General features: G+C 34.7%; 1 protein-coding gene across 4 annotated transcripts in view; it reads right to left on the bottom strand.

Annotated features, from left to right (window-relative positions):
* Window positions 1-1,208: 1,208 nt before the first annotated feature.
* The window catches only part of TMTC2 (transmembrane O-mannosyltransferase targeting cadherins 2), a 242,375-nt gene continuing 226,596 nt past the window's right edge, over window positions 1,209-16,987 (bottom strand). For all 4 annotated transcript variants that reach the window (XM_015857488.3, XM_015857482.3, XM_085537860.1 and 1 more), the window contains one exon: window positions 1,209-4,170. In XM_015857488.3, coding sequence (XP_015712974.2) covers window positions 3,991-4,170 — 180 coding nt within the window. In that variant the 3' untranslated portion in view covers window positions 1,209-3,990. The remainder of the gene's footprint in view (window positions 4,171-16,987) is intronic.

The following is a 16,987-nucleotide window of genomic DNA, read 5'->3' as shown; positions in this document are numbered from 1 at the left end:
ATGGAATAATTTACCAACTTACTGTTATTCTAGCTCAAACCCCAGAAGTAATACAGCCATCTGTGCCAGCTACAGAGATCAAGTCCAGATGGGCCTGTACAACACATCAGGTTTAAAAAGCCACCTCATTCTTCCCGCTTAATTACTTCTGTGTGGAACTGATGTGTCCCTCCATCAGAAATGGAGATGCTATTATGTATCTACTACCTGAGAGGTGCAATGTTTCGAAGAATAGGAACATTGGAAGCAAAACACAAGGCAGACAGAACACGATCTCACAGAAAAGAATTAAGGGAAAAGATTGCAAAATGGAGCTCAAGCAGTTTTAGATTGTTTCCATGAGAAAGCAGTGATGCAGATCATATTCTTTGCATGCAAGAAACTTTGTATATGTCATCCGTCATTTCATTAAAACCATTTCATTAAAAAGTAAGGAATGATCATGACTGAAAGCAAAGTTTGACCTTTGATAAAAATCAGGAATGATAATCAAGTATGGAAGTCAGTGACCCAAACCCTCTCTTGTGCTGTACTTGTGTCCATTGATGTTTTTCAACTGTAGAGCAAATCCATCAATGCACAGTACCTGAATGCAACAGGTCTAGGTAGGTAGCAGAAAACTGCTGTTGGGTCCACTGAACTAAAATGGGTCTGTCCATGAAAGATGAAGGAAAAAATCCACAGAGGATCAAAGAAGCATTTATCTTCATGACACCTCCTGTGTAGGAATAAGGTGGATTTTAAAATCAATCATGTAACAACATAGCATCAGAGAAAGGTGATCTCAAACACTAAAAAGTCAGTGCATGTAAAGCCGAGACTTCTTTTCGGCTTATGTAGACAACTACAAATTTTAGAAACAATTTATGTGAGGTCACATTTGTATATTAATATAAAAATAAATTATAAGCATAACTTATTTGTAAGCTCTTATTCCCATGAAGTTTAAAAAAAGTTTAAATGTAATAGTTACCATAACACTTTTGGCAAGAATTAGTGATTAGGGATATCAAAATGCTTCCAGAGAACCTTTCTGAAAATATCAAATGAGTAATAGAGGTAAAAAGAATACAGAAAAAGCCAGCTACAAAACATCTTAAGCTACATGGTTTTCTTATACCTCGAACAGCCAATGTAACTCACTACATAAGAATAATAATTGAAAAAATAGAGTTGTTACAGTAACAGATAAAGGAATGCACACTGTGTTAGTTATCAATGCTTTATTATTGAAAACAAAATTGAAATTCTCTTATCTGGCACGTAAACAATTATTTCTACAAAAAGGAAAGCCTACAAATCTGATAATTTATACAAATAACAGTTTTTCAAAAAATAAAATTTTAATTTAGTAAACTTGTTTTGTGCTCTTTTATTTTTTAGCACTGTCTGCAATAATCCACCATAAATCCCTGAGCAGAGAGACAGATTTTAAACATGTTTTAAATTCATCCCAAAAGAAGAAAGTTATCAAGCCCAGACTTATATTAAAAAAACATATTCAGGGACATACTTGTTAAATTTACGCTAGTCCTTTTCTCTCTCTCTTTTTTTTTTTTTTTTTTTTTCTTTTTTTCTTAAGGAAACAAATAAAAAGATTTATCAATGCAAGCATGACATTGCATCATACGAGTGCTCCCCCTTTCCCTATTTTGTGCAATGAATAAAAGTTAATAAACAAGAATGAGTACAAGTTGAAGGAAACATATAACATAGTGAATGGCTAAGACCAAGAAGCCATCAGAGTTTGATGGATGTTGAGTACACAGTTTTTTACTGAATTCTATACATTTTCCAGAAAGTCAGTAAAGCAGGAAAATAAGTTCAAGCTACTATTGTGTTCTACCACTGATTTCAATGATAAAGTACAAATTCAACTCTTGACCCTTCCACTTTGCTTTTCCAGCCATAACATTATTTGAGAAAAACTTGATACATTCGACAAAACTAAACAACCTTGCCCCTCTGGCCCTTATGGTAGGCCTCTTGTGAACATAGCAATATGATATTTTAGTGAGCAAGAGGAAAGAAAAGGAAAGACACACTACTGCATTTTTACTATAGCGACTGAAAGAGCCATTCCTCAACCTGTTTCAGTACAGATTTAAAATCCAGATATAATGGGAGAATGACTGAGATGGTAGAGAAATGTCCCCTTTCCCAATATGGTAAACACACTAACTACACAAAAAATGCCAGGAAAGCCAAATTAAAAAAAAACAAAAATCAAAAAACAATGAAGCAAAACCAAAAGACTATTGCAGTAATAGCAGGTAACATTGCTGTAGTTGAGTAATAAATAAATAAATACAGCAAAGTATTCTTCTCTATTGTTTCATTGGAATGGTGCTTAGTAGTTAGGAAGAAAAAGAACAAATAACAAAACAACAAAATTTCCTCAGTAATAATGAGGTTTTAGCAGAATATCCTGAAAAAGCTTCAGTTCAAGGTGCTCTACCACTTTAACATTACGTCTACTGTTATGAAATAAACACTGAAGCACATATCAACAGATCGTTAAATGAAATAGTACATTTTCTTAAAAGCAATAATACTTATTCCAAAGAAAGAGAACAGTTAACAAATGGCCTGGGAAGAAAAAGAAAAAAGAAAATAAAAAGAAAATAAAAAATTAAAAAAAGGAAAAAAAAAAAAAGAAATGAAAAAAAAAGAAAAAAATGAAATAAAAAAAAAGGACTGAATCATCAATACACTGCGACTTAAAATAAATTATTTGTACATTTATAAACTGAAGAATAAAACAGTAATTAGGCCAAATTGTTCTGAATTAGAAATAAACAGAACCTCACCAAAAGCATATTTAGATATTTGACAGCTCTGCTGCTAGTACACATCAGAATACAAACAGAATTCTAATATTTGGTTAGAATTTGAATAGGTAATATGTTTTTAAAACACCACTATGAAAAGTAACTGGAAACCAGTTACACATTAATCTTTATCTATGATGTTTTGGATATAACCTAATCCATTCCCTTGGGCTATTTTCTAGCTCCACCAATGCGTAACATTCCCTTTTCACTGAGTTGCTCATGAAGTCTATGTAGAATATACACAAACAAATATTTTCAAATCTCACTTGGATGACTTATTGCAAAAATACTGGATGCAGAATCCAGACAGTCTTTTTTTTCTTAAGATGACAATCTGACCACATTCATTTGATACTGGGGCAAACATCAGTCTCACATGTATTGCTACATCATGCCTTTTCCTCTTTTTAGATTCTGCATACATGTGTGATGTAGAACTTGGGCAATTGCTTGCTCATTCTGACAACCCCACAACCATTTCACCATGTATTTCAAAGGAATTGTGATAAAATAAGTAGAAATAATATGCATATTTGCAGTAAAAAATTATTTTCTTGAATGCCACCATCTAAACACAAACAACAGATTTTATAAAAATAAAAATTGGCCTTACAAGCCGTGAATTGGTAAACAAGTGGTCTTAGAGTGAGATACAGCAGCATTAAGACAAACTGCAAACACACCAGATTTAGTATACATTTTAATGAGTTACAGTATTCTAATGAGCTCCCATTACCCACTTTTACTCCCATATGATTTAGTGTATACTGTATAAATTCCCATTAGTGTTTCTCTGACAGTATATCAGTATATGTTTCAAGTACCCACACAGAAGTGAGCAATACGGAATTTGCAATGATTTTTCAAATATGCCAGGACACCTTCTTTCAAGTTCTGTGGTTCGAAATCGTTTTGCAGGCTAACACCAAAGTCCTTCATGAATAGCTCCATCTCCCTTTTTTTTTTTTTTTTTTTTTTTTTTTTTTTTTTAAATCTAACAGTAACAACAAAAAAGGCAAAAAGCAGAATAGCATCACCTAGCAGCAACCAAAACTTCTGAACCTTGCAGTCAAGTCTGATGAGTTCTCTGTTCAGACAACTGTATGGAAATTCTAGTTATAAAGCAACATAAGAAAAAAACTTAGATTTTTCTGCATCATGTCTTGGATGTCTTTAAACCTTGTTTCTCCATGATGTTCCACAATTTGCGAAGATTGGACTGAGTGATGACATCATCAGGCTTAAGTTGAAGAGCAAGGAGGTAGTTTTCTTCAGCCTCTTTCAGTTTACCATTCAGATGGAGAATGGCTCCAAGATTCATTAAGGCAGCTGGATACTGGTACAAAAAAGAAAATAGGAAGGAGAAATATTAAGTATATTATCAGTTTTTCTTTTCAAACAATCTTCTTCCACTTAAACAATTACCTTATGTTTGCAGACTTCATGAAAGCAGTTTAGCAATTTAAGCAAATAGAGATAACAAGAAAAGATTTCTGAACAGCTGTTGTGTACTTTGTGCTTAAAACAGGGCAAGTTCTGGTGTCTACAGACACAGAATTCTCCCTTTAATGAGAAAACACAGACCTCATCAAGCTTTACATGTGGTAATGTCAGCATAGCACAGCTTCCAAGAGAAAATTAAAGTAGTCCAAGAATGGATTAAAGACAGGAATTTAATTTTGATTCAACCCGCTGCCAATAAAGAATTTATAATTAGTGGGAATAGTTAGCACATTGGAACTCATCCCTTTTTTCTCTGTCTTAATTATAAATAGTAGAAAATACAATCTGTTCTCAGATTATAAGGATGTTCAGGAGTTCTAGGATATCCATTTAGATTAAGGCCATGGCATTTATTTCTTAATGAATGACTGAATACAATTTACAGTGGTGGAAACATTATTTTAATAACAAACATGTGAAAAACTTACAACAAATTCATGAAACTACACTAACAGATATTCCATCTTCAGCTAAAAGAAAATGTTTCCTGTTTTCATTTTTTAATTCCAAGATTACTCCACTATGGAATAAAAGGCTTTTCATGACATTTAAATGTTTTAGACATCACTCACCAGGACTTAAGATTTGACGCATATGGAAACTCAGCTAGAGAGTATTATGGATGGGGATGCAAAATGCTCAAAAAGTCCTTCAGTGACAATATGGTAGGTAGGATGACAATAAAATATGCACTAGGGATGGTCTCCCAGACTAACGTACTAGGAAGTCAATTGAGTGAAGAAGATTTACCTATGTTCCAAACCTATTCACTAGCAAATTAAACTCATTACTCTTATTCTTCTTATTCAGCTTTCAAAAATAAATACATAAATAAACATTTTGTTCAAAACCTAAATTTTGCAGTGGAAATCCTGCTCAGAAAATACTTGACTTTTATATCCTACAAATATGCCATATTTTCTCACCTTTCTTCCTGTTTGTTTTCTCCTATTAAGATATGCATCATAAAAACTGACAAGGACAACAATGCATCAAGTTTTCAGAAAAACTTGCTTCCAGAGCAAAAGAAAATTAATTTAACTCTTCCAATGTAAACACCTGTAGATATTACTTTTAGATTTAATTTATCTTAGTTAACTCTGATAGATTAATTTCCCTCACCCCAACACAGATGTTTGTTTCTATGTAAAAAAAAACAAATAAATAAAAAAACCCACACAGATACCCACAAAACAACAACAACAAGAAAAAAGAAAAAACACCACCAACAAAAACAACAACAAAAGAAACCAAAATAACACCCCCCCACACACACCCCAAATCCCCAGCTGGACTATAAGCTGTATTTCTTTCTATTTATTTTTCTCCAAAACTTTTTCTTTAGTCACGTGCCACATAGAGAAGGAAAAATAAGCCCTTGAAATATTAACCTTTGCTAGAGACAACATATATTAGAAGCCACATTATCACAGTTTTCCCTTCTCAGTGCCAGCAGTATATACTGTTTTATAAAGAATTAACATACTCCTTAATTATAGAAGTTCTAAGTGCTAACTGAAGTGATATATATGAAGAATCACAGGCAAATAGCTTCACTGCAAATGGATGGCTGTCCAAGTATCCATATATTTTATTCATTCATTTAATTTTAGACTGGAGATTGTTTGAGATAATTTTCTGTATTTGTGTTAAGTAGAATGGTCCATACTCTCTAACTGTGCTACTTGTTTGCCTGATTAGAGCTTGTGATCAGTTTTTTTCAAGACCTCAATTATTGACAAAGAGCTGTCTTTTTTCTCAAGGTATAATTTTGTGCAGATGTAGATAGTAGACAACACTTAACAATAGATAAGAATTAACAGAACATGTACCTAGAAAAATTGATATTAAGTAAGACATACTTTTAAAGTGACCATTTCTAATTCTGTAACATTCACAGACTTACTTAGAAGTAAGACAGTTTTCTCATATCGTTTCCAGAATTTGTCTCAATTTCCTTCACACAACGCTCAAGACATGGTATGTGTATGGTACTAATTAAGTACTCTAAATAAAGTCATATATATGACTGTACACCTACCTAAGAAAACTCTCTTGCCATGTACTTATCATCTTACTACAGCAAGCAACAAAAATACCTAGAAGAACAATGATCTCCATGCCTTTTAATTGAGTATGAAATTTTTCAGCTTCTTTGTATCACCTCTGAATTCCCAGAGGCCCAGCAAATTTTAGGTCATTAATCTTCTATGAAAATGTATCCATGCAAATAGATAATGACAGAAGCTCACATAATCCCCTTCATCCCTCAGGTGAGGATGTGCTGAGGATAGCTGAAAGACTGCTCTCTGACCTCTTAGAGCATCTGTCACCCCTAAATCTACAGTTTATTGCTGGAGTCACAAGAATCACATTCTTCTCACAAGAATATGAAAGATTACGCATCAGTGTCATCACTCCCTGACAGCTATATATGACAGTCGGAGGGAAGAGAGAAAGAGACATTTGCTATAGTTTTTCTTCACATACATTTTCTTTTATTAAACACAGCTGATAAAACTTTTCAGTATGTTAACAAAGGCAGTCGGCAGCTACCAGTGCAATAACAAGAGACTTGTAGCACTGTATAGCAAATGACACCACCTACTACTTCAGAGACTTGAAAGGAGAAACAGTCCTTCCTTCATTTCCTTTTGGAGACAGATGCTTTACATCAAAAAAGCTGACTGGCATTTCTATCAGGGTTATAAATGCTGTCTTTTATGTTCTATTGGGAATGATTTCCTTTATTAGCATTTTTATTGTGGTACGCTGGTTTCCTTAGTGGGTTTTTGGGGGGTAGCGTTGGGGGCTGAAGGGAAAGAAATAATGGAGTAATTAATGAAAAACAAAATAACAAAAGGCATGCCTTAGTTGCCTGAGGTGGTTTTGGTTCACACTGATGACAATTCTTTCAAAGTTTCTCCACACCACCAAAATAAAAGGAGAGCCTAGGGGCATGAGCGTTTTTTAACATGAATTAAACTGTTCTGTAAAATGCACTGTGGAATCCCGAAATAAATCAAAATAATTCCAAGTAGTACTTCAGGATAATCTTAATATAACCAAGTACAGTATTGGAGTCACCAGCATCATGAATCTTACTAACACAGTAGGTGCAGTGATATCTTGTTCATCTCAGGCTCCATGTACAACAAAAGCCATATTAAATGAAAAGTCCCAAACGGAAGAAGATAATGTAAGCCTAAGAAGTTAAATAAAGAGAAACAAAGAAATACATATAACCTATTTTTAAAAAAATAGCTTTTGGATGGCAAATAGCTATATCCAAGAAAAGCCCAAAAGCTACCAATGAAGTTGGAAAATCTTTTCCCCAAAGTTGATCTTACAGATGATGTACATCGCTTGATGCTACAAGGTCAGAGTGACAGATTCTGAGATGAAAATGCATTTTGTTGCTCTTGGTGTACTTCTAACAAAAATCATGCCAGTTTATACTCCAATAGAATTGCAACTGCAAGCTAGTTCTCACTTAGCAATTTTCAAAGGTCATTGAAAAGATGCTGCCAACATTTGTCTTGCTCTTAATGAATTACTTCTGTGCATAATCATGTAGATGTTTCAAAACAAACCTAGGACTGTTTAATGAATTCTGTAATCAGCATGGCAAACTTATCAAAAACACAAAGGTTAACTGTTTTGTTTTAACAGCGCAATTAAGGATCCTTGTTCTTTTAAGTACTTAGAGAAAGACAGTAAATGTCACATCTGAGTATTTCATCGCAGCACTTTTGTGTAAAAATGAAGAAATAAGCTATTTTCCTTTAATAACTGAAGACACAGGTGATACAAAAAGTAATGAAGCAGCATGCTTCATAAAGGATGAACACAAAGCATCGCGGACTGCCCCACCTTATCAATAATCATGGCACAATGTGCTGTAATGCCTTATTTATCTTCCTAGCAGAATTTTTACCTGAATTTTTATTACTGGTATTAATGCACAGTATAGTATTTTCTGAGGCAAATCTGAATGCAATCAAAATGTCATCAGCTCCTTTTTTTATTGCTAAAGATAACTGAACTATAGAATAATTTCAGGGTGTGGCACTTTTGACAGACCTCAAAACATCTGAGTGAAACCATGACCTAGGGGTTGTCCATGATGTAAGCATACAACCTTAAAGTGCATGAGGGAGGGAAGGATGAGGAAGAGATATCCACAGAGATGGCAGCTACCAAGTGGATCTTACTCTCCAGTGTTGTTTCACTAATACAACTATAAATTCAGCAAAGAGACTGATACATGGACACAGACCTTTTCATAGAGGTAATTAAGTGTTGCCAGATAAGCCAAGTGACAGCTACTGCTTCCAGATAGTCCTGTTTTTTAGCTGGTTCTCTATGCTGTACAGCTGCTGAATCTATTACGAAGTGAAGTTCGCATATACCTCATCTGGCATTTTGTTCCAAAAAGCACATTAATCCTCACTAAAGCAACTATCTCCAGAAAATTGCTTGAGATGAGAACAGTAAATTGTCTAAGATCTGATAACTTGGTGGAAAAGGCATTCTGGAAAAAGATGACAGGATGTATGGCTAAACATTATGGATCAGAGAGAATAAAAAAGCGTAAAATTCACAGCTGAGAGGGATTTCCTGTGTCATCAGCCCAGACTGCAAAACATTCAGTCCTGCTGTAAAATAAAAACATCAGCGTCTTTGCAAACTCCTTCTTAAAACGAAGGAATGCTTTGCAACTCCTTTATGGTAGTTAAGTACATATTTAATTGCAAGTCTGCCTGCGAATGATTTCTGCAAATGCGTTTTTGTGTTGACAACTGCCTTCAGCTTAAATAGCAAAGATAGGAAATGAAGAGAAAAACATGCTCCTTGCAACTACTATTTTGAACAAATGTTCTGAAGAGCACAGTTTCCACGATTGCACTAGTCAGATAAGTACCTAAACATCTTGCTGTAAAGGAAACCCATGTCCCAACCTAATTATATGAGGCTGACTAACATACATTGCTATATAAATCTAAGCAGCAACAAACCTGGACTCCAGAGGAGAGTGGACCCTTGGATTTAGTTACAACATTTGCGAGTACAACAGTACTTAAGTCTGATAGAGAATAGCCTCAGCTACTTAATTATATTCCATTGAAGAAATAGTCTTCATTTAGTGTTCTAGTCATATTTAAATTACCAGTCTTACAAACTATTAATCTGCAGAGCAAAAAATAAACATCTTCCATATATATGTGCATGTGTGTGTGTGTGTGTGTGTGTGTAAAATCAAAACAGACAAAATACGAAAGTGGGAAAGTAGGTAAGAAAAATACCATTTCCGTGGAATGCTGTTTATGTACTGATCTCAAGTTAGGATAAAGGCAGAAGGAAGGACCAACATCTGGTCACCTTACCAACAGATGGTACTACATAAATTTGAGGTCACACGGCTTTGCTTGTTAGTTGTTTTTGTTTGTTGGCTGGTTGTTGTTTTGGTTGGTTTGTTGTGTATTTATTTACTTACTTTTACATTTATACATTTTTATCATGACAGTAAAAGCAGATAGCACTTTTACCTGTCTTGTGCAAAGAGAATACATGTGAAAATGTTTGTATGGATCTAATCTTGTGCACTTTTGAACACTGGAAACTTTCCTGCCTAAAATCAAAAGCTACAAAACATTTACACCTAAAACCAGAAACTGCAAAAATGAAGGGACACTTTCCCCCACCCCCTAACCCAGGATCAGTATCATTAGGGGTTGAGAGATGAGAAAGAGCACTGAACTTGGACTTGAAAAGCAGTCTATTTTGTTTTTCAAATTATCACATCAGTATGGGGTATTTTAGAATCAGCAAATAGGGATTTTTTGTTCTGTGATTTTATTTTTTCATGTTAACATTCAGAAAATACTCAGAGTTTTAAAACCACAGTTATCCAAAACCAAACAGCCATATATTGTTACGTTGTATCTTGCTGCTGAAAAGCTACTTACTACTGTCCTTTACGTAAGTTCAGAGGATACTGCTTTATGTATTGGTAAGTTAACAAAAGCATATCTTAGAAATGGTAAAGGCTGCAGATAATCACAGCAGCTTTAAAAGTGCTACAAAAATGTACTTATATTTGTAATTTCTGTATATCTAAATATTTTCATCAATGGTTATGCATCAGTTGGTTTGATTTATTTGATTTAAAAAAAAAATAAAAAATCCCTCATAGTAATCACTCTTGGTTTATATAGACATCTTGATGGAAATTTTTAGATAACATACTTGTATTACCATAATAAAAGCTAAATCAGAACACATGTGATAAGCATTTAATATTATGGTTGTATTAAAAAAATAAACAAACATTTTCCAGGCCTCAAAGTGTTTTTAATTAAAATTTGTAGCTTTCCAGCTCAAAAGTTTTCATCAGTATAGCCTATGATAATCTTAACTCAATTTTCCAAACAATTCTGGGTTTTATAAAAAAAAAATAATAAAAATCTTCAAATGACTTAATTTTTATTTATCAAAATCCAAATGCTCTATGATGCCTGCAATTTGATCATTTTAATACATAGCTATGATTATAGTATGGAAATGTCATTTGACAACTTCCTTACCTGATTTAACAAGTACCCTATGTGCTAATAAGAAATTCTGCATTCTCAGCAAGTGAGAAACTTGTTGAACAGAAATGTCATCTGTACTACCATAGTGACAAACATAAATAGCTCAAACATTTTCAGTAACAGAAATATATCATAGTTAAACAACAAAAAGGTGTTCTTAAATGAAATTGAACCTGTTAGTTTTTATGTACTTTTCCTCTAAGCCTTGAAAACAAGAAAAAAAGGATGTCTTTGTGTTCCTCCCTAAAGACAGATCATTGAATCACAGAATTATAATGTTTAGAAAATACCTCCAAGATCATCCAGAGCAACCAATATTCACCATTAAACCACGTACCTTAGTAAAATATCTAAACGTTTCTTCAACACCTCCAACGACAGTGACTCAACCACCTCCCAGGGCAGCCTGTTCCAGTGCCTGAGCACTCCTTTGGAGAGGAAATTTTTCCTAATATCCAACCCAAACCTCCCCTGGGGCAATTTGAGTCCATTACCTCTAGTCCTATTGCTAGTTATGCAAGAAAAGAGACTGACTCCTAACTCACCACAAGCTCCTTTCAGGTAATTGTAGAAAGCTAGAAAGTCTCCCCTGAGCCTCCTCCAAACTGAATAATTTCAGTTTCCTTAGCTGCTCCGTATGAGACTTGTGCTCCAGACTCATCAGCTTTGCTCCCCTTGTCTGAACATGCTCCCAGGCCTTTATTACTTACTTCGGTGAGGGACCGAAAACAGAACTCAGTACTTAAGGTGTGACTTCATCACTGATGAGTAAAGGAAGCTGATCACCTCCCTGCACCTGCTGGCTACACTATTTCTGATATAAGCCAGGATGCCATTGGCCTTCTTTTCCACGTGAGCTTACTGTTGGCTCCTGTTCAGATGAGCATCAACCAACACCCCCAGGTTCATTTCTTCCACACAGTCTTCCAGCCACTCTGTCCCAAGCCAGCAGTACTGTCTCATGCTGTTGTAGCCAAAGTGCAGAACTCAGCACTCAGTCCTCTTGAATGTTATCCTATTGCCCTCAGCCCAGTTATCCAGCCTGTCTAGACAGCTCTGTAGGGTAGACTGACAAGTCCAGCTTGTTGTCATCTGCAGACTTACTGAGGGTGCACTCAAACCCCTCATCCAGGTATTCAATAAAGATACTAAACAGGACAGTCTCCAGAACCGACCCTTGGGAAACACCACTCATGAATGGACACCAACTGGGTTTAATTCCATTTCCGACCACTCTCAGGGCCAAGCCCTTCAGCCATTTCCCAGTGAAGAGTTCACCTGTCCAAGCTACGAGGTACCAGCTTTTCCAGAAGAATACTGTGAGAGATAGTGTCAAAGGCTTTGCTGAAGTCTAGGCAGACTACATCAGCAGCAACTACTACAACAACAGCAACAACTACATCACCCGCATTAGATCATAGAAGGAGATCAGATTGGTCAATCAGGACCTGCCTTTCGTGAACCCATGCTGACTAGGTCTCATCCCCTAGTTGTATTGTAAACGTTGTGTGATCTCAGTCAAGATGATTTGTTACACAACCTTCCCTGGAACTGAGGTCAGGTTGACAGGCCCTTAATTCTACTTAAGGTCTATTTTACTTCTAATTCAAGGAATCTCAAAATCACAAGATTTCCATTATTTTGACTCAAAGTGTTCAGAGGAAATGTTAAGTGTCAAACAAGGCTTTGCATCTTTAGCTGACAAGTGTAGTTAGGTGAATTAACCACTAAAGAACTTGATTAGCATTGATATTGCTGTATGTTTTCCGAAACAACTTAGGTATTTGTAGTTGTAAGGTAAAGCACTCAGATTTTCATAGTTTACACTGCATAAACCGTTATCCAACTTGATAATCTTGCTCTGAGCATGAAGAATAAGAATCTCAAAAATTGACTGAAGACTTACATGATGCTCATTCACTATTAAAAAGTCCACAGGGAAAATAATAATAATAATAACAACAACAACAACAACAATAATAATAATAATAATAATAAAGAAGTGTGATATTAGAGCTTTACAGAAGCAGGAAAAAAGGTACAGGAAAACATCGTAGGTTAGGCACTGCAACACGTTTTAGGATGAACTTAAACCTTCATTCTACCCCTTCACAGACAATTTCTGTTAACTAACTTTCCCTAGACAACAGAACAAAACATTTTTCCTCTACAGGCAGTAATTTAATTACCAGAAAAGTACAACTAAAGTCTACTGAAGGAAGTGAAACAATTTCCATAACAATAACTACTTAGCAGTAGCAACTGAAGGTATTTTCGAACTCAAATAATCCAACTTCAGCAAATAGAAATGTAACCAAGGCAGTTTTACAAATGAAAATGAGCTCCCTAACTTTTAAAATAAACAACAAAACTCTTCAAAACTCTTCAGTGATGTCTTCATTACACAGTTGACAGAACTACAAAAGTTGAAAAAATCTTGTTCATAAAGAAGATTGCAAATATTTTTTTATTTTTTTTTTTCCCTTTTTCCTTCATCTGGTTCCTAGCACTTTCATGCCTATGACCATGAGCAAACAGGTTTTGCCCACCCTCTGTCTTAAAAGCAGTTCTGAATTACAGTACTCCATACAGTTCATATGAATGCAAGCCTTACTTTGGCAGCCAGTAACCTGCAGGTGTTCCCTGTAAAGTGTTTAGCAATTAAATCCACAGTACATATTAAAATTATTAACTTGCAGGGTAAATACGAGGTTTTAATTTTGATTCTTACAGCTTTAAGATTTTAATGTTGTAGTTCCTAAAATACAGTCTTTTCATTGCTAATAGTGAGGCCACTGGACACTAATCACTTTCTAGGCTTTTACAAGATTGTGACTTGTAAAAAATAAAGCTACTTACTGCTAAAGCAGACTTATTTACTACAATTGATCGATGACATGTACATTTACAGTGCTTTCTAAGTAATTAATATCAATTACAGCAAGTGTTCAATGTTAGACCTACACACACTGCTCTGGAAGTCTGCACTTAATAATGCATATGCCAATAATTGCTGTTTAATGAACATCAGGTTTCTTTATTTTACCAACAGTATTTTTAAGAAATGGACACAATAATTAATATTTGCTTCTTTAAAAGAAGAAAAAATAATAATTTATTATTTCTTAAGGCATAGGAGGACAATTTACACATGTTAAAGAAAATCATAGTTCAGTTTCAGCCTCTGAAATTCAGTATAAAAAATTACTCACTGAAACTACATGCTTGCCTGCCCCAGAGTTCTCTGCTGACTGGAGTAGACAATCAAGTAAAGACATCAGAAAGTATTTGGTACAAATAACCAATTTGTGAATTAATTAGCAAGAAAACTTTAGAATAGAAGTTTTTAAATAGAATTAAAGAAGAAACATTTGCTGATCTTTCAAATATGATAAAAATAAGTCTGATAACTTTAAGTATGTAAACGGAATCAGAATAAGAAGAAATACAGTACAGAACATCTGAGTTATAGAAACCATTCACCAGTTAACCACCATAAATACATCATTAATTCACCCCAGAGTACCTAAGAGGCAGACAGCAAAATTTAATCTGGAATTTAATATAAGTTTTTATTGTGTATTTTCTTTTTTTTCTGTTGTTATTACATTAGGCAAGATTTCCAGTCTGTAATTTTCTTCATTTAGTTTAAAGCAACTTGGGCAACTGGCACAGTTACAAACCATAATGTCAGATAAAAGCTACATACTGTTAGTGGAAGACAATTTTTCCTGAAACACCTTTGGAATTAGTAAGACTGATTAAACTTCATAACACAGCAATTTGTTATCTGGAATGTACATTTCAAAATGACAGGTAAACTTAAATGCATATTCGCTCTCCAGTAAAACTAACCATGGTGAATAGAAGCATATAAACACAGCACTGATCAATATACACTGGTACAGAATGTCTCAAAAAAAGTGGCTGTTCTTTAGAGGAAATGGAAAGCTACCCATTCTCTCCCCACTGCTTGTTCTCATTAGCATACTTCTGACCTCTAGACTCTAACTTTCCCAGGGAGAAATAAATTCAGGCTGGTACTGAATTTACTTCTAAAGACAAATTACAAGAAAATGACTTCAGCCACCCACATCTCCTGCCCACTGCCTTCTTCCTGACAGTCTGTAAACACACAAAACAGGGAGATCTCAGACAGTTTTTTCTCTAGACTATCTCTTGTGTATGCTATAGGGAGAATAGGGGAACAAAAACAGTTGCATCAATACCGTCTCATGAAACACAAACATGAGTTCTCCGAAACTTACATAAAAAACAAACAAATAAAAAACCAAAAAAAAAAACCAAAAACACCAAAAAACATTCCAACATATATTAGAACTACAGACAAGCAAGAAAATTAAGAATTTATTGTTTGCAAAACATCCTACTGAGAAGGTAGTACTGCTGAGTTTACTGAATGAGCATTAAAAACACTTTCTTTTAAGTTCTAATTACATAATAAATTGTTTCCAGAATCAGCGCTAGAATACTCTATTAGGAAAAACCTTGCTGGATTCTCTTTTAATTGAGTTCAAACAGATGGTTTAATTTCTGAAATGCTAATCTACTGCTGCAAATTCTGTATCTCATGGCACTTTGCTTTTGATCGACACCAAGGGCTACATTTACACTGCAAAGCCAATCTTGCTCTCTCCAGGAATTCATGCAGGCGGCACAGTATCCTCTGCTATATTACTATGAGCCTGTGTATCACAGTGAAGTGTACATGTCTATCCATAATGTATCATCTTATCTTCCAAGATCCGAGCAAAGAGACTGTGTCTTCACAAACTACTGCCTCCTGCCACCTCAAAGTACAATGATTCCTTTTTTTAATATCAAGGGTGTCCAACCTTTTGGCTTGCCTGGGCTGCGCTAAGTTACGAGAATCATACTGGGCCACATAGAGATTTTTTTATGAAAGTTTACTTGTTCTGTACTTCTTCTTTGAAAACAGACGTTCTCAAATGTACATACTGCCCAGAAGCAATGACATGAATTACTGTGAAGCAAAGAAAAGGTCTTATAAGTCTAGTCACATGGTCAATTTTTTTCTTGAGTTGAATACCTGATAAGAACTCTACACATGCAATTGAGAATTTGCAGGAAATGTATTTATGTCGACTGAAAATGGGAGTTGTGTATATACTAAAGTATCTAGGTAGGTGCCTGGAAACTAAAAATAATGAACCAACATTTCTGAGTATGTAAGCTTACTGTTTGAAAATCTATACATTAAGATGAATTCATAGCTGTTTGCATTACTTTACTTGAAGAAACCAATAACAACAGAGCCAAATTTACGTTTCACATGGGAGAAGCAGAGAAGTAACTCTAAACAAGTCAACACTGTTACACCAATGCAAGCAGAGAAAACAAATGCATTTTCTTTTCAGTCAATCAGAACTTACGTGGACAAAATAATCTATTGATTACACGGATTTAGAACAAGTTATTCTTGATGAGAAATAAGAAGCAACTTAAGGACATTTTCATTCTAACTCCCAGTCTTGTCCATTACATGGAATGAGCCAACTGATCTCAGATATTTGCATATTTAACTGCTTGCATAGTCATAAGAAAAGAGTACAAAAGAGCTTCCTGTAATAGAACACTCATGAAACTGAAGAAGACAACTGTAATAATGATTTTCACTTTCCTTCCATGTATCTTAAAATGAGATAAATCACAATATCCAGAACCAGTCTGAAGTATTCCAAAATCACCCAAAAGCACATTCAGTCTTTGTTTTCACAGAGCTGCTAGCATGCATGAGAAAACACATATAAACTGTTCTGGGATAAGGCTATAAAATACAGTTTTGTATTTCCCAAAGGAAATCCAGTGTTTTCCACAGATGAGTAAGTTGGTTTTCAAATTATACAACTCATCCCGATATTGAGCTCCAGTATTACAGGTAAATATCCCCACTCTAGTAGTTTGTGTTCTTTCTTTGTCCCTTGACAAACATCAGAGGGATGGAAAATTATACTTTTTTTTTTTTTTTTTTTAAATGCATGCCAGTTGTTTTTTTTGTTTGTTTGTTTGTTT

The sequence above is a fragment of the Coturnix japonica genome, chromosome 1 (assembly GCF_054131305.1).
Source record: "Coturnix japonica strain WE chromosome 1, WE-NBRP24, whole genome shotgun sequence".
In the NCBI taxonomy this organism is placed as follows: domain Eukaryota; kingdom Metazoa; phylum Chordata; class Aves; order Galliformes; family Phasianidae; genus Coturnix; species Coturnix japonica.
The sequence above is the reverse complement of the archived record's forward strand: the minus strand, read 5'-3'. Positions and strand labels throughout refer to the sequence as shown.